The sequence below is a fragment of the Capricornis sumatraensis genome, chromosome 6, assembly GCF_032405125.1.
Source record: "Capricornis sumatraensis isolate serow.1 chromosome 6, serow.2, whole genome shotgun sequence".
Classification (NCBI taxonomy): domain Eukaryota; kingdom Metazoa; phylum Chordata; class Mammalia; order Artiodactyla; family Bovidae; genus Capricornis; species Capricornis sumatraensis.
In genome coordinates this window covers 100302559-100329033 of record NC_091074.1, presented here as the reverse complement: position 1 = coordinate 100329033, position 26475 = coordinate 100302559, and the positions used below count along the sequence as shown (strand labels likewise).

Below are 26475 nucleotides of genomic sequence, written 5' to 3'. Positions count from 1 at the left end.
CCATCTGAGCTACCAGGGAAGCCCCTTAATAGCTCAAGGAGAGTTTTAAAAAAGGCCAACTTTTTAAATTCCCGTATCCCAGGGGAATGAGAATGTACCACATGCCTGGAGTTTGCATCCAACCACAACCACCATCCAGAAGCAAATGGAAGAATCGCTTGGCTTCTGCTGGGGTTTATTTCCTTCCTCAGCTATAAGATATCGCATCACTCTGCTGTCACCGGCTCACTCTCAACTGAAGCCTCTCTTTACAGAGACAGCTTCAGAGACGAGCCTGGGGGGCTGCCTGCTCTGCTGCGACGACCCTGCTTGGTCCGCCCTGCAGGGCTACTTAGCTAGGACCGCCTCTGCCCCCTTGAGGATCAAATTTGAGTCCCCAAGTGCAATTCGTTAAAACACTTGCTTAGCGAAGTATACTGACATGGCATGCTTCCTCGCCTTAAAATTAGAGTCACAGGAGAAAGACATTCACAAATACAGTGAATTCTATGGGGAACAGACACGCCCAAGAAAAAGCCACACCATCTGCGGATGACAATGGGCACTTTAAAGCAGGACATGAGCACCACGGTCAAGCTGTCTTTCCTAACAAGATGGCTGTGTGAGCTTCTTCCCATCAAATGCTACACATGTGGCACCACCGAGACAACAGGTATGGCCTTGTTTTCTGAGACTGACCGTCCGCACAGCCCAGCACCTCCTACGAGGGTTCGCTGGGCTCCCCTTCACCAACACCGTGCCCCACTCCAGCAGCGCTGCTCAGCTCAGAGCCTGGAGCTGGGGACGAGCCCCATGGGGAGGCTTCAGGACACACACAGGTCAGCAAACCTGCTGACTCGGCTTCCCCTGCGAGCTGGCGCATGACAGTGTCCACCAAGGGGAAGAGGAAAGACAGCATTTAGAGCAGGAGGTACATGATGCCCGAGGGGAGTCCCCGCACGCCCAGGACACTGCGATGACCAACAGAGACGCGGATGGTCCCGGCGGCCTTGGCCTCCACTCTTCACGGAGCACGTCCATGGTGAGCCCAGAGTGTTCTTCCTGGGTTTCCACAGAATGTGAAAATCTGAGATTCACCAACCCTCAAAAATTCTCTGAAAGTGGATGCATTGGCTGCATAAATTTAGCAAGTAAAAGAATACCTTTGAGACAAACGGGGGCTTAATAGAAAAAAAATAGTTTTGAGAAACAAACTGATTCTCACAACTATAATGCCATAAACGTTCAACTATATTCAAGTGATATTTTTTCTGGAATACTAAAATATTTTTTCACATTTTATAGGTAAGGCATTTTCCCTGTAGTCAATGTTGTCTCTGGTTGACTGACAGAGCTGAGATTACCCACTGTGGTCAGAAAGAAAATCCTCGTACTTTGAATTGTTCTCTATGAAGCCACCAGAACATCCTGGAATTTGCCACACATAGCAACAGAGCAAAGAACAACCCATTTGTGCACGCGCACACACAAACACACACACACAGAGTTATATGTCCACCTTAACACCAGATCCAGAGAAACCTGCCTACCAGAAAACACACACACACACACACACACACACACACACACATCCCTAAACACAGGCACTGAATCCACTGGGATTCCTTTAAAATTATCCTTCCATCACTTTCAAGACAAGAGGCACAGGGCTCCTGAAACTGACAATGAGGCGAGCAGGCTCCTTACTTCCGGGCGTCCCTCATGTCCTCATGGCTGGCCATGCACAGCACCCCGTCTGCAGCCGGTCCAGCCGAAGGGACCACGGAGAGGTAGGGGTCGAGGTTTCACATTTGATGATGGTCTTGTCATCTCGTACCTCTTCCCGTAAAGCTGGCAGCTGAGGGAATGAGGTAAGTGTAAAACTGGGTAACAATAGACTGTGTCAAATATGTGAATCTGGAGCTCGGTGAATAGCTGAGTAGCTGTGGAGTAGCTGTCCCCATGTCGGCGTTTCTGTCATTGAATGTGCCCTTGATGCTCCAGTGTGACTGCCCCGCCCCCACCAGGTGGCAGGGACCCCCACATGGCAGCCCCCAGGCTCGCTCTCTCCAGCTCATCCACCCTCTAGAAGTTTCCCCAGACCCTCAGTAGGAGTGGGCGCTGCAGGTGTGTGTGTCCTCGTGCCCCATGTGATGTTGCACGACTAACTGCAGTCTGTGCTTGCACTCTTCCTCCTGCACTCGTGGGACCAGGCAGCATGGCGGGAACGCAGAGGCTGGATTCTGCTACAGTCAGGACTTACTCCTGCTGAGCTTTGGGGTGAGTACAGGCGGGCCTGGTCCTGTAGGGGCACGGAGGCCACTCCCTAGGAGTGGAGGGTCAGCAGGTTTCTGAAGGTCGCACCCGGGAGAGCCCTCAGCAGCAGAGAATGTGACCTTGGCGCCCGGCTGCCACCTGAGTGGTCAGAGTACGACCCAAGTCTCCCTCGCGTCCGTGCACATGGGTGTCCCTCCCACAGCAGCAGTGTTGCTGGCCATGCCCTGTGTGCACGTTCTCGGAAGGAACAGGGCCCAGAGCATCAGGGTTCACGATGCTGCCCTGCCCTGAGCCTCTCCATCCGGAGGCCAGTGTTTAACACAGAATTGCACCGGCATCTGAGGGTCGGCCGCCGCTGAAGGGCCACCCTCCCTTGAAGGTGCTGCTCTTGGTGGTCCTCTGGTGGGTCCAGCCTGGGAGCCCAGCCCTGCTTGAGCCGCTCTGAGAGCAGGAGGCTGTCTGCTCTGTCCTGTTCATGTCTCAGCTAAAAAGCTGGATTGGGTTTTTTAAGTTTTACCAGCAGCTTTTAGTTATATGTCAGAATAAAGTCAGCCACAGAGTTCTCTCCTTGATCTGCTTGGTCCTTCACGTTTCTCTGAATTCTCAAAACAGCTGAAGCCCAGAATGGGGTGGGGAGGGGGGTGTGTCTGGAGGGGAGGGGCTCAGGCACCAGCCGCTGTCCCAGGACTGACTCGTCTGTGTGTTTATTTACACACACTACATCTGCAGGTAATTATACAGCGTCCAGAATACGATAAAGACTACATTTTGAACTTAATGCAGTCTTTAATCTGTTAATACTTGTTATATGGACCCTAAGATATTTTATTATAAAGTTTTTAATTAGTGAAAAATTCATGAAAACCATAGAGAAAATATTTTAAACTTTAATGTCTCTTATATTTATGTAAACTTATGACTTCATTTATATACTTACTTTTTCTTGTATATTCAGGTTATGAATATCCTTTCAGATCAGTTCATGTTCTGATACCTGATTTTAGTCTTTCAAATGAATGTACTGTAATACTTGTCTATTAAATCCTATGAACAAATATAGGACTTTTGTAAATGATGCATTTATTCTAATTATTCTTGTTTAATTTTTAAATGTTAAACCATGAGAGAAGGGGTTTTACTGCGATTGTAAAATCATCGTGACACGGTGTGTATTATCCTTCCAGAATGTAACCAAGCTCTCCAACAATCACTCTGAAATGAGCAAACTTAATTTCAACCAATTGTTGTATTTTAACGACTGACCTAAACTGTACTTTTTTTCTAGGAAGAAATGCTTTTTGTCTGCAGCATGAAGCGATTTAAAAGTACTGGGTGTTCAATGTGAGCTTCTAATGAAATCTGGGTTGAAAGGATGACTAGAAGATGACTATGAAAATCTCTCCTGTAACCTAGTCTCTGGACCCGGATCCCTCCTCTCCAGTGAGACTCTTCGAGGACCAATAGCGATGCCCTGCACCCGCTGTGGAGCCATTGAGTTGGACAGTGAGGGCACCACATCCCCGACAGACAGACAGCATAGTGCAGCTCTGACAAAGGCCTTATTTTTCTGATGTAAATCATCTTTTTACATCTGTTTGTAAACATGTTTAAAGAAGGACCTAGGCATACATTTTTAGATTTTGATGACATAGCCATTTTGGATAGTATAAGTAGCAAATGTAACTTTTACTTTTTCAGCAGCACATTAAAAAAGCCAGCAAGAGATGCGTTCAGATCATGGTGCCTTATTATGCAGCTGATATCTTGGTAGACAGAGACGGCATGTCTCTTTACATGTGCGTTCTGCTTTTAATTTCCTTGTACAATTCATTGTTATCATTCTATTTTTCTATTAATCTTTTGTGAACTTCCTGAATATGTGACAAAGTATGTACAGTCTACTTTTGAACTATTTTTATCACAGTGTTATTTACTGCTTTCTTTCAATAAAGGACTGAAGCAAAATTTCCCACTGCCAATAAAGAGTGCCGAGGGTAAGCTGTACTCTCAATGAGAACAGACCAGAGCTGGTAACGGGAGCCCGTTTCATCACATGGACATTCTGTTAAGAGAAACGGATGGATACAATGGAAAGGCTAGAAGGCTGAAGTATAGGGGTCCCCAAAGGATGACCTCCGGTCATGTCCTTGGCTCCGGAGACAAGAGGCTCCATCACTTCAGCACCTGCAGGGACAGGGCCCCTCTGCTGCTGAGGCGTGGGCAGTGGGCCGAGGGTGGGAACAAAGTGCAGGTGTCGAGGCTCACCGTGGATCCCAGGGCGGGGTGGCCGAGGGCAGCCCTGATGCGGACCCGAATGATGTACTAGGGAGTGTGCGTGTGCACGCTTGTGTGTGGGAGCTTCTAATGTTATTTTGGTCAACAGTCTTTATTATTCATATATCCATAGAAACAAGGATGTAGCAGGGGGAGGTGGGAGGGGGATTCAAGAGGAAGGGGACACATGTACACCTATGGCTAATTCATGCTGATGTATGGCAGAAATCAAACCGATACTGCACAGCAATTACGCTTCAGAAAAAAAGAACATAGCAAGGTGGTCAGGAAAGTATGAAAAAAAGATTTCTCATATTTATAAATCACAACCCTGTGTACATCTGGGAGCACCCTGCCCACCATCATCAGACCTTCCCGCCAGCATCAGATGTTTAACCCCCAGCATAAGGCCCTAGTCGAGCATCAGGACCTCCCCCAGCATCAGACCCTAGTCCAGCATCAGATGTTCCCCCCTAGATTCAGGCCCTCCCCCAGCATCAGGGCCTAGTCCAGCATCAGATGTTCCCCCCCAGATTCAGGCCCTCCCCCAGCATCAGGGCCCCCCCCAGCATCAGACCCTCACCCAGCAAAAGGCCTTAGTCCAGAACCAGACCTTCCCCAACCATCAGACCCTAGTTCGCCATCAGGCCCTCCTCCAGCATCAGGCCCTAGTCCAGCATCAGACCTTCCCCCAGCATCAGGCCCTCCCCCAGCATCAGGCGTGGCAGCCCCACTTGTCTGACGCTCCTGAGCACACTTAGGCAGCCCCAGAGCAGCAGGACAATAGCTCTTGCAGGATGTGCATCTTTAGGAATCACCTGCGGAGCAGCAGCAGCTGGGGTCTATTTCAGGCCAAGGAGAGGCAAACAAGAGGCACTTGTGCCGGAGGAAGCGGTGGGTGTGGGCACATTCCCCAGCTCTGCTTCCTCCCTGAGAGGGCTTTGCTCTCCTGCTCTTCTCACGTGGTCAGTCGAGGGCCCCAGGGCTGTGTCCTTCCAGATTCACAGTCTCCTTGATATCTCAAGCCCAAGTCCTGAGTTGTGTCCCAGTCTGGCATGGGAGAGGGCTGGGAACACCCAAGCTCAAGGGCTGAAATGATCCCAGGGGGACAGCCAGGCCCCAGCAGGTGGCAGAGCAGGGGATGAGGGTGGCCGCCCACAGAGAGCCCCGCAGCAGCACTGGAAGGAGAGCAGGGATGCCTTAGCTCACTTGGGGATGTTGCGTGGCCTCAGCACTCAGATGTCACCCCCAGCAGCTCTGGGGACGCAGGAAGCTGGTGAGTGACACCACGCCACTCGGGCCGGGTGGGTGGGCACTACTGACCATGGTCTCGGTTTTCATTCCGGTTCCAACTGTCCCTCCAAGGGCTGGAGGGCTCCTCCTCCGAATGGCACAGATATTCTCTTCGTGGGTGAACACATCCCGGCTTGTTTCTGTCGGCACTGTTGTCGCTCGTCGTGTGTTTTCCTCTTTTCAACCTGTGCTTGCTGCTCTTCCAGTTTAACTTAGGAGCAGCCCTTATTTTCTGCATTTCCTAGTTGTCAGCGTTCCCTGGGGCTCTCCAGGTGGCGCTAGCGGTAAAGATCCTGCCTGCCACTGCAAGAGATAACGAGAGATGTGGGTTCGATCCCTGGGTTGAGAAGATGCCCTGGAGAAGGGCATGGCAACCCACTCCAGTATTCTTGCCTGGAGAATCCCATGGACAGAGGAGCTGGTGGGCTACAGTCCCTGGGGTAACAAAGAGTCAGACACGACTGAAGCAGTTTAGCACACACTCAGGTTTTAGTTCAGTCACTCAGTTGTGTCTGACTCTGCCTCTCCGTGGACTGCAGCACTCCAGGCTTTCCTGTAATTCACTGTCTCCTGGAGTTTGCTCAAACTCATGTCCATCGAATCAGTGATGCCATAGAACCATCTCATTTCTGTTGCATCCACCAAAGAGGTGGCTGGGGCTCGGCAAAGTGCATGGTCCCACTACGTGGGTGTGAACCTGCCCTCACCACTCCCTAACCGCGCGACCATCACTGTCTCCTCCTCTGTAAGGGGCACACACAGCACCTGGTATATAATCACCTGCTTGGTAAGGGGCACACACAGCATCTGGTATATAATCAATGCGCCATCCATCTCAGTGTTGTATTTATTAATAATAGGGATAGCATTTAATAATCTGCTTCTTTTTCTCTCTTCTCACTTAACTGTGCTCCAGACCATATCTGTTTTACTTACCCTATAAATCCCACACCCAGCAAAAAGAAGACACTCAACAAATATCTGGCTGAAGAGGCAGGAACATACCCTGTCCTTAAGGAGATGAAGCCGAGTGAGATGGGGGCCTGATGATAACACTGTGTGATGAGGAGACCCCAGGAGGACCTGCGTGGCTGTGGGCTGGGGTGGGGGGGCATGGGCAGAACCCCTGATGAGCTCCTGGGGATGGGGAAAGTGGCAGGAAGGAGGGGGTGCTGTTCCTTGTGGGGTGCCCACAGATTGTACCTCACTCCTCACTGATGAGCACTTAGACCATTTCCAAACACATGTCACTGTTCTGGAGGAAACAATCATTGCCCAGCTCCTACCCAGTCAATTTCGTAGAGTATGTTTCTAGCATTGGAGTATAAACATCTGCTTTATTCATTCCGTGCTCCATTCATCCACCCATCCAGCCAGCCATCTGTTCATCCATCCATCCACTCACCAATCCATCCAACCATCCACTCTTAATTCATCCATCCATCCACCCATCCACTCATCAACTGATTCGATCATCTCAGACCCTAAAGAAGACAGACACCTCCTCCACTCCTCCCAGGAGGACACCCAGCGTGAGTGACAGGAGCCTCGTGGAGACAGCGGGGGAGACACAGAAGGGACATGCATGCAGACCCTCCTCCCTCTGAACGGTGAAGCACCCACCTGGTCCTAACGCCTCCTTGCTGGTGTGTCCAGGCTGGCCCTTTTCCTTTTTGCCGAACAAACGACCGATGGAGGACTTGATGCCCTTCTTCTTTGGGGCTTTCTGCGATGCGTCCGGGCTGCTGTTGCTGTTGCTGGGGCTGCCCCCGGGGCCGTCCTGAGAGCCTGTCGAGCTTCGGGGAGAGAAAACGACCTTTAACCGGCACCCTCGTGCAAACACACACCCCTCCACAAGACCTACGGATAGAACTGGCCACCCAGCAACACCCGCGCCTCAACCTCGCAGCAGACAGTGGAGTCTCCTTCACCAACCACACTCCACATGAGCAATGCAGACTTCCAGCCATAAACAACAGCCCCAGGAAGCTGAGCTTCTCTGACTGGAGGTCTCCCCAAGGAGGGCTTCACTCCAGACGAGCTGGTGCAGAGGGTGCTCCAACCCTCCCTCAGGGTCGCTGCTCCGCAGGTGACGACGCTCCCAGAGAAGGCGAGCTCCCCAGTTCTGGGCAGTTCCCTCCGCCTCCTGCAGGGTGACCGTCCTCGGCCGTGGCAGGAGAGTGACGGTCACTGTGCCGGGCTGCTGGTCAGGTGACCACATGTGCCCTCCATCGAGTGCTGCCTGGCTCACGACAGGAGCTCAGCAGGTGGGGGTCTGAATGAGGACAGTGTCAGTCACAGGAGGTAACAGACAGTCTCCTGAGAGGAGACCCCTGAGGAAAAGGGAGGGACCCTCAAGAGCAAATCCAAGAGGCACGGAGCCCTAACCATCAGGAATGCACCCCAGGCCAGGCAGACCTCTAGCAAGAGCAGGAAGAAACCTCCCACAGGAGTCAATACATAGAGACAGATGCTTTCTAAAATCACTGAGGTCACTGAGCTCTTCTACCCCAGCACCTGAAGTTCACCACTAAACACAGGCACCGAATCCAGTCGGATTCCTTTACAATCATCCTTGCAACTCTTTCAAGACAAGAGGTGCAGGACTCATGCAACTGATGACGAGGTGAGCAGGCCCCTTACTTGCGGGCGTCCTTGATGTCCTCGTCGCTGGCTGTGCGCAGTGACCCCGTGTCCAGCCGGTCCAGCCGAAGGGACCGCAGCGAGGCGGAGGTCGAGGTTTCACCTTTAATGGTGGTCTCATCATCTTCTACCTCTTCCTGTAAAGCTGGCAGCTGAGGGAGTGAGGTAAGTGTATAATTGGCTAACAATAGACTGTGTCGAAAAAGGCAATCACACAGGCTTTACATTATAACCAGAAAATTATTTGAAAATATATTAGCTATACTATCCACCAAGTACAAAAAAATGCCTTGTTCTAGCTTAATGCCATCTTAAAAGGACTGTTTGTTCAAGGGAGCAGGGCCATGGAGCAGCGAGAGCACCCCACTGAGTGCAGAGAGGGACGGGAGCCTCCCTGCAGCCGGGCTCCACACTCCCTGGAATCCAGGGTCCAGATGGCCCTGCCAGGCAGGACAGCAGAGTCATGCCAGCACCGTGAACCCTGCATGGCATGAACTGCCCTGATGAAAGGACTGTGCTCATCGCCAGATGCTGCTCAGAAGCACCACTAGCAAGAGTAAGAAACCCCTCAGCAAAGCCGTCCAGACCTTTCTATTTGAAGGAGGAAAGGAAACAGCTTGCACCACCACTCAAGATCATCTGTAGTGATGATGCAGGTTACTGAGCCCAGAACAACAAGTGAAACACAGAAAAGGTACCCAAGCCCTCCATGCGAACACCATGTGTCTGGCTTGTATTTCTCAGTAACATACAGACTGGGGGCTACACACTGAAGTGCTTACACCCAGTTTGAGGGTCATTTGCTCACTGTGGTTTACACAAAGCTCTCCTAGGTCTTCACTAAGAAATAATCTTGTATCAACCTAGAGGGGTGGCATGGGGAAGGAGATGGGAGGGAGGTTCGAAAGGGAAGGGATGTATGTGTACCTATGGATGGTTCATGTTGAGGTTTGACAGAAAAGAACAAAATTCTGTAAAGCAATTATCCTTCAATTAAAAAATAAACTAATTAAAAAAAAAGATGATCTCGCCTGGACTCCCAGCTTTGCCACTAGTCCTGGGTCTGAAGATAGGAAAGACAGTGGTGGCAACAGTGTGGGGAACAGATGAACCCCTTCGGGGTCCAGACAGGTCTCACTTATACATTTGGGTGTGTGGTTAAGCAGGGGAGGTTTGAGGAAACATGCATGGCAAATATTTTTATAAACAATGAGTGTGCTGTTTTAACCAACTGACCAGTCCTTTTTTAATGGGATTCTGTAAAGAATACTGATCCCGTGCAGCCCCACAGGAGCCTGGTGACAACAGAGTGACTTAGTGCAAAATACAGCTGAACTCGTTTAACAGCAGCTGGATAAACTGGGCACCCTCCCCTGACCTCTACCAAGAAACCTCAGACAACAGAAGGGCTACAAAGGCTAGAAATGATCCACATGGAACTGAACAGGGATCAATCTGAAATTCAAGTTAAAATAAGCATTTCTAAAAATCAGAAACAACAAAGAAGAGAGCAGGGAAGTGACACCCCTGGGTTGACTATGGACTCAGTGGAGACAAACACCTGCCTCAGAGTCAGGGACCACGGCCAGCCCCTTCTCCCAGGTCTCCTGCTAAGGAAGGCCTCTGGGTGCGCAGCCTGGCCGCCCTTCCCCAGGATGGGAGCCGCCCCACTGGTGCCCACGTGACTAGGATGGGCAGTGCCATGTCCTCACTTAACAGGAGGGCAAAGCAGGCCACAGAACAGGCGAGCAGCACACCCAGGTCACCAACCCCAGGCTGATGGCGCTGCTCTGCTGTGCCCAGCAGAAGGGCTCCTGGGCACTGAGCTGCCTGAACTAGAGCACGGCTGCCCGAGTCCTGCAGGAAAGCCCCAGAAGTGCTCGATCAGCAGGTTGGGAGTGGGAGAGGGACAAGGAAGGCCAGCCCTCGGGGCACCGGACTCCAATAACAGGGGCTCAACCAAGTGACCAAAGGGGAGAGGCAGCGAGCTCCCTCCTGATGCTCCCTCCATCAGGGATGCCCTGATGGACACGAGAGCCTCTGGAGCAAAGCGGGCTGGACGGCACCACAGTAAGTGTCCAGGCTCTGATCAGACCAGTCTGAACCACACTGCTGGGTGTGGGAGCCTGGGCACGGTGCTCGGCCTCTCTAAGCCTCAGTGTCCCTGTCTGCTGAATGGGGATAACAGCAGCCTGGACTTCACCTGGGCGTCTGCGGGATTAGATGACAGACTCGGAAAACACTCGACACGGTGCCTGGCGCACAGAGTCTCCTGCACACTGCTACCACCCACCGTCATTAAATTGGCTTCCCCCAAATCTAACTTCTATGGCTCTGATTCAGTCATTTGTTTAAAAAAAAAAAAAAACACTAAGCAGAAATTCCATGGTGGTCCAGACGTTAGGACTTGGCACTTTCACTGCCAGGACACTGGTCTGATCCTTGGTTGGAGAACTAAGATCCCATAAGCTGTGCAGCACAGCCAAAAAAATTAGTAAAGAAAAATTTTAAAATAATAAATAATACTATGTCTATTATAAATAAGCATGAGATGATTAGAAGGCAAACAAGTGGGAGATAGGCAAACTGTTACAATTGTCCCAACAAATGACCTATTTCCAACAGAACCATCAGCATAGTTTAAGTGGTGGGTAAGTTTCATTGCTTCCATTAATATGTCAATTATTCACCAGTACATAACCACACAGTGTTCATTCATGTAAAATGATAAGGACTCTCTACTACTTCACAGAGAAACAAAGGCATGCTAACTTACTAAATAGTTTACCTTTCGACAATGCTTCCTTAAATCACTAGGCTGATAGATGCATGCAAAGAAATGAAGAGAAACCAGATTTATTGAGACTTTGAAGCTAAAAATTCAAGAATCAGTATAGACAAATACAGTAGAGCAAAAATGATGGCAAACATATAAGTGAGATGAAGATTTAGAGAACATGTAACTGGAAACAGAACATTTTTTTTGACCACAGAAATTAAATAAGCTATTCAAGATTTACTAGAGAAACACTATAAATTATTACTCAGGAAGATACAATTCTATCACAACATCACAATTTATTAAAGCACAGCATTCTGTACAAAAAAGGCCCTTAACAGTTGTCTATTCTCAGCCAAACTTCTCTATAAGTTAGTTTCTCTTCGTAAAAAACATGTTATACTTTAAAATAGTAATTTAACTGATGAGGAAGTTACCATAATACCTATTTGAACACTGAACAAATCGAACCACCTACTGGACATTAACATAAAATGCTTACCTAGAATTTGATTTAAAACTTCTCAAAGTAAATTTATTAAACCAGGTTCCCTGTGAAAATATGTAAGAATGAAAGCTAGCATAATAGCAGGTGCAGTCTTTACATTTTATTAACCATAGAAGATGCTTTTTTAAAGAGTCTAGTAGAGACATTAACTGTGCAAAAGCTGATGAGATTTATAGTCTTAAATACAAGCACCAACACAGAAAGGATATTGTGTCAAAAGTCCATTAATTTTACACTTAAGAAGATCATTTAAGTAAGGATAATCTCATTTATGAATTACACATGATATGTGGTTTAGGATCCATCTATATTATTCTTGTAACTGCATAGTGATATGCTAATTCAAACTTACTGCTATGGGGGAAAAGCACCATTTGATGAGACATGAAGACAAAGCACAAACCCGACTAAGGGGACACCTGCTGTGGACCACAGCACTGCTATGACCAGAGCAGGTGGGAGGACGGGGAAGGGGAGATGGATGGGTCAACTGCAGCCTCGGGGGCGAGGCGGGGCAGTGGTGGGGAGCTGGGGTCTGGACTGACAACCACTAAGCAGACAACAGGATGAGCCAGGAAATCAAAACCAATGATGAAAGCAGACAGACCGTCAGAGAACTCCAACAGCAGGACAAAATACACAGACTGCTCTTTTACAAACACTTGGAAAGAAATCAGTCGTGAAACTACAGAGAAACCGTCAAAGAATTTTAAATAACTAATTAGCCAACGATGCAAATTATAAAAACAGTGTCTCAAAAGACCACAAAATGGACTAGTTACCACTTCACATGCCGCTAAATGATTCACAGTCAATTTAATTATATGCCGACTAACAATGCAGCTAACATGAAACGGGTGGTAACCAAAAAAAGTGATAATACAAGTGCAGTTACAAAGCAGAGTGTTGTAAACATGATTTCATGGGGTTAACAGCAATGCACTCACCAAACCTAAGCTAAACATGGAAGAAAGCTGGAACATGTGCTTTAGAGCCGCACACTCTGTCACCAAAAGCCCTAGGTCGTCATCTCGTTTTCAGACTTGGAAGAGTGAGGAAGCCCAACTTCTTCACTGGGGCCCTGAGGCACCGGGCTTTTAATCTGGTTTCACATGCAGAGCTGGCCTGAGCACAGGGCCAGGCCCATTAGCGAGCAGACCAGTTTAGATTCCTAAGCCAGGGGTCCAAATATCAAGACTAATTTGTCGCTGTGCAATTATGGAATGATTTCGCTCAGTCATGTCCGACTCTTTGCGACCCCATGGACAGTGGCCTACCAGGCTCTGCGGTCCATGGGATTTTCCAGGCAAGAATACTGGAGTGGGCTGCCATTTCCTTCTCCAGGGGATCTTCCCAACCCAGGGATCGAACCCGGGTCTCCTGCATTGCAGACAGACGCTTTACCGTCTGAGCCACTAGGGAAGCCCCATTAAAGACTAGGCAGTTTTAAAAATCTTAGACCTCTGAGCATAGCAAATGTACCTGATTTTCTTCTGGGTAAAAAGAGAAAAAACAAACAAACAAAAGAAAACCAGTGTGCTCGGGGAGGGCGCTGCAGGGAGGAGGCAGACACGTACCAGTCATGAAGCCCAGCTTGTCTACTTCCTGTGCAGGGCTGTGCCGCCTCATTCGGGGCTTGGAGCACCCTCTGCTGGGCGGGCAGGAGCTGGCATGCGAGGAGGCGGGATTCAGGTTGAGGGAGTTCAAGGATTTAAAGCACCCGAAGGTTGCTTAAGCTCCTCCTGCCCACCCTGCTCTCAATCCTCTCAGCCCACTGATCCGTGTTCTCCTTCTTTTCTTGGATCAACCTAAAATAGAATAAAATCATCACCTGCCTTTGTCAGCAGAGGAACGTGTCTGGACAACAAATTTAGGCTTGCATTCTGTGTCACGATTAGCAAATTCCAGGAAGAGTTGCTCAATTAACATCTGAGCAAAAAGGTTCAGCTTTCCCTCTTTTGAATATTCTCAAACTTAGAATAACTTATCATTGAGTCTTACAAAGTGGCCCCTGATCCTTCACGTTTGATTTGACTTATTTAACATTCTGATGGGGCCTGGGTGGTGACTCTCCTGTGAGGAGATACCTGAAGCTGACCACCTTTACCTGCCCTGCTTTCAGGGCAGAGATGCACGTCAGTGCCTCAGATCTTTTCCAGTGGGAATCCGGAACTCCGTATAACCAAAACAGCGATTCACGAGCAAGCTGGAGTTTCTAAACACAAGTCTCCAGACCAGATGAAGTGCTGAGTTGCACTTTTCATTTTTTTTTAAGCTTATATATGTACAAACGCATCACTTGATGAAGTTCTCCACCAGCTTTGTGTGAGTTTCTGGATTCATGTCAATGTGCTGCATTAACCTAGAATTCACAGTTACTGCTCTTCTCCCCTACTGTGTCATGGATGATTTTATATACAGATTAAATACAAGAGTATGCAAATAAAATGATTTTCAAATTAAAAGACAAGATCCTTACAAGTAGTAAACGCTCCAGTTTCACTTCTACTTATACATCTCGAAAGTTTTTCACTGTTGACAAGTTGATGGACAGAATTTACCATTTACATCAAGTCAACTTGTTGCATAAGGAAAAATCACTTTTACCTGACAACTTGCTGTAAAAATAAAATTAATATGTAACTGTTCTAAATTTCCAACGGGGATGAGGAAAGACAATCTTTATGAGCTTGTCTGTGCTCAAACACGGCCCACAAAGCAGTCTGTCTCAGCATCAAAAGTGCAAGCGGCACCATCTGTGTTTGCTGGTTGTGCCATTTACCCCTGCCTTTTCCCCGAGCCCCCCGCACTCGACCGGCAGGAATGGGCACCTCGGCCAGGGGTGACGGGATGAGAACAATCTGAGCAGCAATTCTGCCAGGTCCTGTGCAGGGTCACCGGCCTGCGGCCACTCTGAACGTGGACTCAGGACAGGAGGCACAGCTGTGCGGGTGTGGCACCAGGTAGGCCTCGGGGCCCCCAGCCACCCAGCTGCACCCAGACCCAGGGCCCCCTGCTCACCACGAGGCGGGCCTTTGGGTTCTATCCTGTTTTGTAAACTGTTATAACTGCCAAGACTGGGTCTAAAGAAAACATTTTAAATATACTGATGAGATGAGAAAAACTCAAACACATGTCCTTGGATTACTGTCTTACAACAAGCCAAACTTCACAATGTATTAAGTTAAAAAGGAAAATGCAGATCTGAGTGGGAATTTGCCAGCCCCAGAACCCCAGCTTTTCTGTTCCAGGTGGCTTTTCACCAGAACCTGGAAGGCTCCGAGGGACACACGAAGGTGAACCCTCAGTGCTGGAGGGTGCACGGGCCACAGGGGACACTGCCTCGGCACCTCACCCACCTTGGGGCCCAGAGCTGAGGGGGGGACACCCCACAACGGCCCCCCACAGAGTGCTGACACCACACTGTGGACAGAACGCCCTGGCTGACTGAGCTCTATAATCAAGGGCGATCTCAGAACTGAAAATTCTCGAAGCAGACCTGAAGTCAGTTTCCTTACTACGGAACACTCAGACTTCTCTAAGCAGAAGACAGCTCCTCAGAGAAGCCGAGTCTCCAGGGAGCTGGGCTCAGGTGCACCCACCAGATCTCTCCATTGATCTTGTCCAGCTGCTCCTGAATCCTCCCGGCCGGAGTCTTGGCATCGGCCTGCCCGCTGGGCGACAGCAGAGCGGGCGCGCTGAAGAGGGTGACCCCGTCGCCCTTGCTGTCAGACACGCCCTCGTCATTCTCGAACACCTGGGCCACGTTGGCCAGCACGCTGGCTTGCTGCCCGTGCTCCCGGTCCTGATCTTTCAGGGGCTGCACCTGGGCACGAGAGGACCACGTCTCGTCAGCAACATTCCGGACAGCTCAAGTCTATCAGGAACTGAACACAATTTTACATGGAAGCCCTGACTTTGGACAAATGGGCCCTGCTTATGAGACACTGCCATCTCTTAAGCGAGCAGTACTGAAGAAACGGGCAGGAGGAGAATCCAGTTCCTAGATGGCCTAGTGACATTCAGGTCTCAGCGTGGACGGAAGGCAATCCTATGAGGTTATTCACAAGGGTGGGCTGATGGAGTCAGAGACAAAACCCGAAAATTACAAAAATACATCCATGCTTCCATCAGCCAGGCTGAAGGAAAATTAGAAATAAAAAAATCCTTCAGCTCTGCAGCCGCTGGGTCCACCCCGCCGGTCATCACTGGTACTAGTTCGCCGAGTGCCGGGGTCCAGCCCCGGTGGATCCAGGGAATTCGAAGGGCAGACGGAGTCGGTGAGGAAAGACTTATTTATTTATTAATATAAGATTAGATTAGGAAGAAATAGTATAGTAGGAAAATTAAGTGGAGAGAAGAGGCTGATTAACTTGGGTTACATGGAAAACCAATAAAGTTCCAGACAAGGAGCTTGCACCATCTACGTTAGGCCGCCGGCGCCTGTTTGAATATCGGAGAGTGCCCCGCCCTGGGCTCTCTCGCTTACGGATCTTAAAAGCCGGGACAAGTAAGTATACATAGTGAGCCTCCACGTCCCAGATGGGAATTCAGCCTGAAATTAGAGTAAAGAGGAGACACGGGGGAAACCAGTCCAGCGATTGGCTCTCCTTCTATTGTCCTTCAAGGCCTTTTATACTTTTGATTATACATAGAGATCAATGGGTAATACAAAATTATGTAGTGTTAGCAGCCCAGACTCTTTCTGTATATCTTTTTGTATACAAGAGGTCTCAGGTGATTTACATTATCTTCTGGCCAAGAGGCTTGTTAACACTTTTTGGCTCTCTGCCTTAAAGAATGTTAATCTCATTTCCCCTGAAGTGTTTTTCTTTAATCTGCATCTCCCTAAAGCATTAAAGTTACATCTCTATAGAACAAAGGTGCAGTGGGTTATAACAAAGAAGGTACTTAACTCAAAGATCTAATGTTGCTAATACCAGGTCTACTACTTGTTTTTCTATATACCAACTATATCTAAAAATAAAGGATATGAAAATTTGGCAGCAAGTATTGGCTCAACAAATGAAACCTTTAATCAGTTCTATTCTAATGATTTTGACTCTTCGGAAGCCCCTACATTCCAAGGATGTTTTAAGCTTCCTGTGCCTCCTGCGGTCAGGAGGCCTCAAACAAACACATGTGCAGCTGTACGAGTCCTGCAGGCAGGCTAGAAAGCCATTAGAGGGGTTTTTGGATTGAAACACTCTTTCAAATGCAGAAGACTAAAGCCCTGAATTGACTTTTTCCAGAGAATGTCAGAAGAGAGGAAAAGCAGGCAGATTCTTATTTTTGGGGGGGAGGGGGGGTGGATGCTCAGGAAATTCCAGGGGGAAAACCTGAGGTCTGATTAGCCTTGCCATCAGAGCTCTGCCGCATGACCTTGTCACAGGTGGAATTCCTCACGCTGGCTCCCGGCAGCCGAGGAGCACCGTCCTCGGGGGTTCCCAGCCCTCCGTTTTGCAGGCTGGTCTGAACACACACAGACAGGAGTGAGCAGGGGCAGCCAGGGGACGGGAGGGCCAGCCTCCCGTGGCTCTCCTCTCAGGGCACAGGCCCTCGGGCTGTTCTGGGGATGGCCCCTCACACCGCAAGGGCAGCTCTGTCATCTGAGACACATGGGAGAGCGCCTGCTGGGCCCCGTGCCGCCCTCCCGCTCTCACACCTCACATCCTCCTCTCCGCAAATCTCCCCCCTGCCCCACTCTCACCCAGGTCCTGCCTTGTTTTCCCAGACATGACCTCAAAGCAACTGAGGGGCAGCCTCGAGGTGCTGGCTTGGTGACTCCCTGTCCCCCGTGGCCAGTACCCTCACTTTCTGTCTTCGTCACGACCCCTCCGCAGGGCTGGGCCACCCCTTTTCCTGGCCAGGACCACCTGCCATCATTCCTGCTCTGCTCCAGCAAACTAGCTGCCTATGGGATCACCCCCATCAGCCCGATCAGCACGTCCTCTCCATTCTCTTGCCTTAAAATCACACATTTTTGAACATTTTAGTTCTGAGAAACTGTACTCTAAGTGTTCCATAGCAAATATAAACACTCAGAACAATACTAACCCTTATAAACCATAATGAATAAGAAGTTACATCTCAGCTGTAGAAAAGCTTCTGGAGGAAACATGGGAAGCCATTGACGACAATGTCTGAAGAGAGAAGCTGGACTTGGGGTTGGGGTTCAGGGTGGCGGGGCACAGGACTCACTCTATTGCCCTCACTCTTCTCATCGCTTTAAACTGTCTCCATGGACCTCACTTTCATTCCTGGGCATTCCTCACATTCATTCCTCTACACCCCACTTCACTTCCTCACGGGGTAAAACAAGTCAAACGGGCCAAGTTTCCGAGTCACTCAACTCAACCTGGCAGCTCTGTGCTGTCGGCCACAGCAGTCACTCACCTTGTGCAGCCACTGAGGATGTGACGCAGGCCGGTGCAAAGCTCGATGTGGAAAGCACACAGATATCAAGACTTGCAATGAAAAAAGCATGTAAAGCAGCCCGTTCATTTTTAGGGAATTTTAGACTGTGTATGTGGCCCGTATTATCTTTGTGACGGACAGCACTGTCCTCATGAAAAGGCTCATGCTTTGTCTCAGCTTTCAGGTGAACCCAGAAAGGACTACTCAGAATTCTGAACCACACACAACGGCCACACACTCTAATCCACCTATAATGCAAAACACATTCAATGTTCAAAACCAGAAATGCCATACACGTTACATCAGTGGACTAGCCATAAGGAAAATGCAACTCCACTTCCACTAAGCATCTGTAGTAACTGTAACAATGAACCCAGCTCAGTTCAGCTCTTAACAAATTTCTAAAGGATTTAGAGATTTAAGGACCTTGTTGTTTTGCATTTCTTCTAAATGCTTTTTTGCATTTTCAACTTCCCATAGGAGAGAATTCTGAAAAAGATACACACAGTGCTTTAGAGTCAATTCTTAACAGATGTTGTGTGGACTGCAGGATGGCTACTCTCCTGTCTGAAAGCATAAAGTGTTAGGACCAAACTGAAGCCAGGACACTAAGGGGCAGGCCCGCAGGCAGTGTAGCCAGACCAATCAGAAAAATCCCCGTAGGCCCCCGCCCGCACCAGACCCGAGCCAATCCAGACAGGGATGCGAGGTTTAAAAGTCCCGCGCGCGCCTACGGTTTAAGCAATGAGCTATGCTGTTACAGAAACAAAGAACCGTCTGTATAAAAGTATATGTGATTCAGTTTGGGAACACATGTAAGAATTAAAGATTTTAAAATTAAAAAAAAAAATTTAAAAAAAAGGAAAAGAAAAAATAAATAAATAAATAAAATTATAACCTAAAAAAATAAAAATAAAAAAAATAAAAAGATCAAATGGAAAAAAAATAAAATAAAATAAAATAAAAGTATATGTGATTCAGAACTCGGGGCCCTTGTCGGATTCCACTGTGCTGGATGAAACCTGGGTCCCGGCTCGAGCTAGTAATAAACCCCTTTATGCTTTTGCATTGCTGTGGACGTCTTATTCTCTCAGTTTTGGGGACTCGGACTCCGGGCATAACAAAAACACCTCGGGATGAGGGGCGGACCTCGAGCCCAGAGTGAAGTGTCAGCACCAAGTCAGATGAAAACTTTTAACACTAACTTGTACACAGAAAAACTCCTCCTTCCCCGACTGATCTTCCAGATCCAAGGAGGCCAGGTCCCTGGGGTAAGCGAAACTGCTTTATACCTGCTTTCAGCTTTTGCAGTTCAGTGGTCACTCAGGAAACTGGCGCAGGTTTCACATGCAAAATTCAAACCTGAGACAAAACTATCCCCACCTCAGGGCCAGCCCACAGGTCAGGGTGAAGTGAGGTCTCTAGTGAGGTGTGGGTGTCATCTTGGGTTTTGTGGGGGAAAAATGTGCCACAGAACTTGTAGTGACCATGGGTCTCTCTCAGACAAGCATCACCCAAGCACTGACCTCAGCGAAGGTTCTGGGCCTCGTCTTTAGGGCACTGGTGCAGCTGGGACAGGTTTTCACTGAACCTGAACCAGACTGTTGCCCACTGAGCTGCTCTGATAGAGGTTCTCAGACATTTCCCAAAGCAAATAAAAAGAGAGAAGGCTAGAGTTGGAATATGAGAATGCTTGCTTTTACTTGCTTCAATCTTTTCTATCACATTATATAAAAGATCCTGAACTAAACTTATTGATTTGGCTGCATCGGGCCTTAGCTGCATCATGCGCGATTCCTTTGATGTGATCGCCGCATGGCACGTGGGATCTTAGCTCACCAACCAGGGATTGAACCTGCGTCCCTGACCTTGCAAGGCAGGCTCCCAGCCACTGGGCTGCCAGCAAAGCCCCAGAAATAAACTTCCAAGAAATAAACGAAGGGGTGAGGATGGACCTAGAAGAATGTTCTAGCACAGCGGCTGGTGACATCGGGGCCACTGGTGATTCCGCCTCACTGATGCTTTCTGTAAGGGTTGCGGGCACACATCTATGTCTGTTCCTTTACACACTGCCTGTGGATGCTGTCAAGCTTATTGACTAGCATGAAATGCTGCTACTCTAACCAGTAAAGACATTCACTCTGGGGCCCTCTATGGGAGTTTTCTAACTCCTGTCCTGGAGATTTCCCCCACACACAGACCGGGCTGAGCCAGGCCAGGCCAGATGCGCCTCTTGTAAAGGGGCCATGAAGCTGGCTCACCTTATCCTCCAGAGCAGCCATTCTCTCCTTCAGACGAAGCTGAAGCCTCTCATCTGAAACAGACAGAAGCTTATCCACAGTGTCTGATGAGTGTTCATTGTGTTCTTCATTCATCTCTTCTCTTTGCCTTGCCTAAAACAGGAAAAATGAAAACTCATAAACTTCAAGAGCAAGTATAGTCGTCGTTCTTTTAAAAGCACCAGGGAGCCGTGACGTGAGCGGCCTGCACCCTGGTTCCCAAGGCGGTCCCCTCCCACGGCCACCTCTGGTGGGCTCTTGAGCATCCCCAGAGCAGACGGGCAGGTGCAGAGGCAGGCAGGGACTTCACTGGTCAAAGGTCACTCCCAACACTTCTCTTTGGCAGAGCACCTGGGGGACCTTAGTGTCACCAGCCATTTCCTGTCGAAAGGGCTTGAGGAGCAAGCAGATTTACACTCAGAAACAAGTACACTTGAAAGGGGATTGGCTTACACACACGTTGGTGGAGGAATTTCCCAATATATAAACAGGAGCTTGATTCTGGATTAAGGGTGTAAAATGAATTAAATTTATAAAGAAAAAAGTGAGAAAATTCATTTTGGGAAAAAAAGCCAGTGGAGATAGACTTTCACATATTTTTCTTTACATGAAACATCACTTGAATTCTTTGTAATGATTGCTCTTGTTCAGTCACTCAGTCGTGTCTGACTCTTCGTGACCCCATGGACTGTAGCACGCCAGGCTTCCCTGTCCTTCACTATCTCCCAGAAGTTGCTCAAACTCATGTCCATCGAGTCAGTGATGACATCCAACCATCTCGTCCTCTACTGCACCTTCTTCCCCTGTCTTCAATCTTTCCCAGCATCAGGGTCTTTTCCAATGAGTCAGTTCTTCGCATCAGGTGGCCAGAGTATTGAAGCTTCAGCCTCAGCATCAGTCCCTCCAATCAGGACTGATTTCCTTTAGGATTGATTAGTTTGATCTCCTTGCAGTCCAGTGGACTCTCAAGAGTCTTCTCCAACACCTCAGTTCAAAAGCATCGATTTTTTGGTGCTCAGCCTTCTTTACGGTCCAACTCTCACATCCATACATGACTACTGGGAAAACCATAGCTTTAACGAGGTGTTCCTTTGATGGCAAAGTAATATCTCTGCTTTTTAATATGCTGTCTAGGTTGGTCATAGTTTTTCTTCCAATGATAATTCATATTCAATTCAGTTCAGTTGCTCAGTCATGTTTGACTGTGTGACCCCATGGACTGCAGCATGCCAGGCTTCCCTGCCCATCACCAACTCCCAGAACTGCCATCCAACTGTCTCATCCTCTGTCATCCATTCTCTTCCTGCCTTCAATCTTTCCCAGCATCAGGGTCTTTTCCAATATGAAAATTCATATTAAAAAATTGGAAATAATTACCTCAAGCAATTTTTAAATGTAATAACAAAGTTGAAAAGTCTGTGTTTTATAAAACGAGCATCAATTTCATGGTTTAAAAAGCTGTTTTAGGACCTACTGTATAAAAAAATGGAGAGAAGACAAAAGAATGATATATTTGAGATTGGCCCTATGTTAGAAATTGCTGAGGCTAATTGATTGGTCATGGGTATTTATTATACTACTCCGTCCACTTTTGTGCATGTTTGAAATATTCCCATCATAAAAAATTAAAAAACAGGTTGCTGGTGCTGCTGCTGCTAAGTCACTTCAGTCGTGTCTGACTCTGTGTGACCCCACAGATGGCAACCCACCCGTCCATGGGATTTTCCAGGCAAGAGTACTGGAGTGGGTTGACAGGTTATTTTCTGTTAAAAAAGAGTCTTCTCCAGCAACGCAATTCAAAAGCATCAATTCTTCAGTGTTCAGCCTTCTTTATGGTCCAGCTCTCACATCCATACGTGACTACTGGAAAAACAATAGTTTTGACTATATGGACCTTTGTCGGCAAAGCGATGTCTCTACTTTTCAATATGCTGTCTAGGTTTGTCGTAGCTTTCCAAGGAGCAAGCATTTTTTAATCTCATGGCTGCAGTCACCATCTGCAGTGATTTTTGAGCCCAAGGAAATAAAACCTGTCACAGCTTCCCCAATAAGGCATCAGCATTCAAATATTTTTAAAGCAAAACAAAAGTTTACTTTGAATTGGCTTAGTCATAAACAGCATCCCAATCTCAACAGCCTCTGAGCAGCAGTTCTGAAAGTAAGGAAGTGCACCCCTGATCGGGAGACACTGAGCTCTCTGCCTAAGCAGGGAGGGAGCCTCACCGAGGTCTCATGATGGGAATCAGAACCGCAGCCCCCTGAGAGCACGCATGTGACGCTCTGCAGTCCAGGCCCAAGAACACAGCTATGGGTGGGGACAGTACTGACCCCTGAGACTGGACCTGGGATCCCCACTCCATTTCCTGGATGGTCTGTACCGCCGTGTGGCCAACCCTTCCGGGAAACCTCTCTCAGGGCTCTCTGATGAGAGCCTCCACCATTGCCCTTTCCTGGCACGCCTTCTGTCGCAGCGCAACTACGGTTCTCCTCCTGCCTAGGAGCAGCCATCCTACACACACACATCACGTCTGGACCAGCAGTTTGGCATGTGGGACTCCAGTGCCACGTCCGAGGCAAGCACCTCCACACCTGGGCACCATGCCTTCAGTTTCACGGGCCTCGGGCTGGCACCCTCAGGTTTGTTTGAGGGGCCCTGGTAAGGTCCGACTGTATCCTGAGCAGCTCCCTGGCCTGGCTAGTCAAAGCAACAAGCGTCCTCCTTGAACGTAGGGACCCCCTGGCCCCTGACAACCACCTACGGGCGACCACATCTGGCCCTGCTCAAGAGGCTGGGTGCCTGGATCAGCAGACAGGGCCACACATGCACACTCCACGGCAGAGACTGGAGCGGCGGAGAAAGGCAGCGCCAGCCCCGCCCAGCCGCGGCTCTGGCCCACAGGCACCCAAGGCAGCTCCTAGCTCTTCTCCTCCAGTTGGGCCTCTATCTGGCACACCCTCTCCTCGATGCTGCTGTGTCTCTCTCCCGCCTGTCGGCCAAGAACAGCATCAGCTCCGCTCGCAACGACCCTGTCCTGACGGCACGCGGGCTGTGACCACAGGGGCGGCAAGCGGGCCATGCTCTGTGCGGACCACTGGCCCCGGGATCGCGGGGGGGGGGGGGGGTCGGCGCACACCCGCACGCCTGCTCACACAGCCAGCGCGGCTTCGTGTGTGACACGTGGGTGATGGAGGGTGCTGGTGACGGGCTCGTGAGAGGAGAGGTGCTCCCCCTGGCCCCCGGCCTCACACCCGCGGCCGATGCGCCCCCTCCTCAGACTGCCTGTGGCGAGCCAGCGCGGGCAGCAGGCAGTGGCAAGCACGGGACACACGAGGGCACACGTTCTTCCTTCCTAAGCTGCGAAGTAAGTTCGAACAGTTTAGCCTCCTTAGTGGCAGAGCTTCTGGAAGACAAAAGTTCAGACTACAAGGCCGACCTGGGACAGACAGCAAAGATACCAGGGGAGAGAAGAAACCAACTTTGAGAGGAAGATCACAGGCAGAAGGGCGCCCCCTGGCGGCTGTTAGTGACCCTGCTCGGGGAGGGTTTGCGAGCACCGGACACCACCCGCCTCCGGAGACCGGCCGGCCCCTCAGCCGCTCACTGAGCTCCAGGCAACGCTCCGACAGCCGGGCCAGCACAGGCCCGGCCTGCCTCTCCATGCCCAGCCAGTGCCCACCAACAATGCGGGGCAACACCTTTCCCTCCAGAAGGTCGGGGTGGCTGGCTGGCTATGGGGACCATGCCCCCAGCAGCACCACGTCTCCTGGACGTGGCCTCGCACCAGTGGGCTCCCGGGGACTGCAAGCTGGGAGTGGGGCCCCGGGTCTGCACCGTGCCCCGCTGTGACTTAGTCAACAATGTATGAATAAAAACTGAAAACTGTGTTCATTATAGAGCTATTTTGGCCATCTCTTAAACGAGAATGGGATTTTTCTAGTTCTTTATCCTGCTAGGCTTTGAGTTGCTGACTGAACTCTGAGCAGCAGTGACTCAGAGCTGAAGCATTCTGGGGACACACAGAGCACAGGACAAAACTGGAGGGAAATTAACGTAGGGATGACACGGGAGCGGGGACTGTCTGACACTCAGGGAGCGCTCCCATCTCAGACGGGCAGCACAACCCCCGTGTCTGCGCTCCTTCGTGGACTGAGCAGCTCGGGGAGGGGCACGGTGGGACAGCATGGGAACAGGCCCTCCCCGCGCCCGCCCCCCGGGGACCAAGAGCAGCACCTCGGAGAGCGCAGCTACCTGCTGAGCCAGCTCAGCCTCCACTTCCAGCAGCATCTGCTGCAGCTTCTGCTCTGCCAGCTCCAGGCACTCCTGCAACTGTCGGTCTTTATCCTCCTTCTACAAAGAGAGAGCAGAACATCAAAATGTGCCAAGTGGTGTAGCCTCTGCCATTGTTAGTAAGCTGAGACAAAACCGAAATGCATGTGTCTACAGGGTTAGTTCTGTTTCGGAAGCTGCATCACGGTAATTTTTCTCTCAGTGTTCCTGGGCTTGGTCTCAGTGGGCAGAACACCTCCTGCCAGAGTATTTGCTTTTCCTAAACATCTCCAAAGAAGTCTTAAAAAAAAAAGTTCTTATATATTAAAGAAGATCAGGTTTCTGTAGAAGCTTATTCATTCTTATTGACAAGTTAAGGGTCAGTACTGACCCTTCTTAAAACATCACCAGAATTATCATTTGAAGGGAACCCTACCGACTGCAGATGGCCTTGGGCTTGTAAGCCAAAATATGGCTTTCATCTTCTCTGAAATACAGACCTGATCAGAGTGTGCCTGGGAAAATGCCAGTCAACTAATATTTGTAAATGCATGATTATTCTTTTAACAGATCTTCTTACTCTGAAAGCTTTCAGTGTAGAACATTTAGACAGATTCTTTTTTGAAAAAGAAAAATAAATGAAATTATCTATACGCTTGGGTTCCTGAGAGGGTAGCATTTATTTCTAAGCAGTTCTCTTATTTTTTCTGTGTGCGTATTACTCTATGTACATACATAAACAATAAGAGATGCTTTAAAACCCTCAGAAAACAACAGCATATGGTACGTAGTCTTTTCTGATCTGCCTTTTACAGCCATTGTTTTGTATATCGTAATGCTCTTAATTAGCATTCCACATCATACATTTCAATGGCTTTCTAGTATTTTATTTTTGTAGTGGGGCCAATGATACACTTTGTCACACAACAGACTGACTCACTTTGTTTTGGAGAAGCCAGATTTGGTTTTCCTGGTTAAGTCCTGATTATCTGGGACCACACAGGAACAGGAGCCAGTAAAGCTCACCAAACTACAGGAAGTACAAACCCTAATCAGACTGGAGCTCTAACCCTGCCTTTTGTCACAGTGACCCCGGTTCCCAACAGGCAGCCAGCTGCTGTGACGTTCCCTGCTGCTCTCTGCTCTTTCAGTAAAAATGCTAACAAGCCAACAGATTCAAGTCAAGTAAAACAAGAGTCAGGAGTGGAATTCCACAAAATGGTGAAACCAAATCCCAAATAATTCAAACCTGTAAGTTGCAGTCACCCTCAATTTTTAAAAAATGTATTTCCTTTCCGTACAGCTGATTTATCATGATGTACAGCCACACTTTTGAACGCAGTATTTTAGGGTCCTAAGAACTTTCCATTGGGACTTGGTTTCCAACATGGGAGTCACGTAAAAAGGTCTTTACCTTCCTTCCTCAGTATTCACTACTGTAAAGGTCAGACACAGTTCAGGAAAAGCCACTACCTGTTGATGCACAGAATCCTTATTTGTGATTTCATTTTCAAGTTTATCATCGAGGTTGTGCACAGAGATGGCTTCGCGCTGTGCAGCGAGGTAGCGTTTCTCAAGTGTACTGATTCTCTTCTCCATGTCCTCCTTCTGGGCCATAGCCTACACCAGGCATTGCAGAGGAGAAAAGGTAAGTCATTATCATAGAATGCTCCGATACACTTAAGAGTAAAAAAGTGGGACTAAATCCTAAGTTTCAAATCAAACATAAAATTAGCGTCCTCAAAATTAAAGTCCTAGA

General features: G+C 48.9%; 1 protein-coding gene across 1 annotated transcript in view; it reads right to left on the bottom strand.

The window, feature by feature from the left end:
- Positions 1 to 1699: 1699 nt before the first annotated feature.
- The window catches only part of LOC138080797 (liprin-alpha-1-like), a 34912-nt gene continuing 10136 nt past the window's right edge, over positions 1700 to 26475 (bottom strand). The window contains 15 exon segments of the mRNA XM_068973644.1: positions 1700 to 1837; positions 2395 to 2549; positions 7447 to 7619; positions 8467 to 8618; positions 11255 to 11339; positions 12201 to 12438; positions 13331 to 13475; positions 13477 to 13561; positions 15356 to 15579; positions 17160 to 17225; positions 18597 to 18659; positions 20432 to 20563; positions 23353 to 23436; positions 24681 to 24794; positions 26187 to 26336. Coding sequence (XP_068829745.1) covers positions 1700 to 1837; positions 2395 to 2549; positions 7447 to 7619; positions 8467 to 8618; positions 11255 to 11339; positions 12201 to 12438; positions 13331 to 13475; positions 13477 to 13561; positions 15356 to 15579; positions 17160 to 17225; positions 18597 to 18659; positions 20432 to 20563; positions 23353 to 23436; positions 24681 to 24794; positions 26187 to 26336 — 2004 coding nt within the window.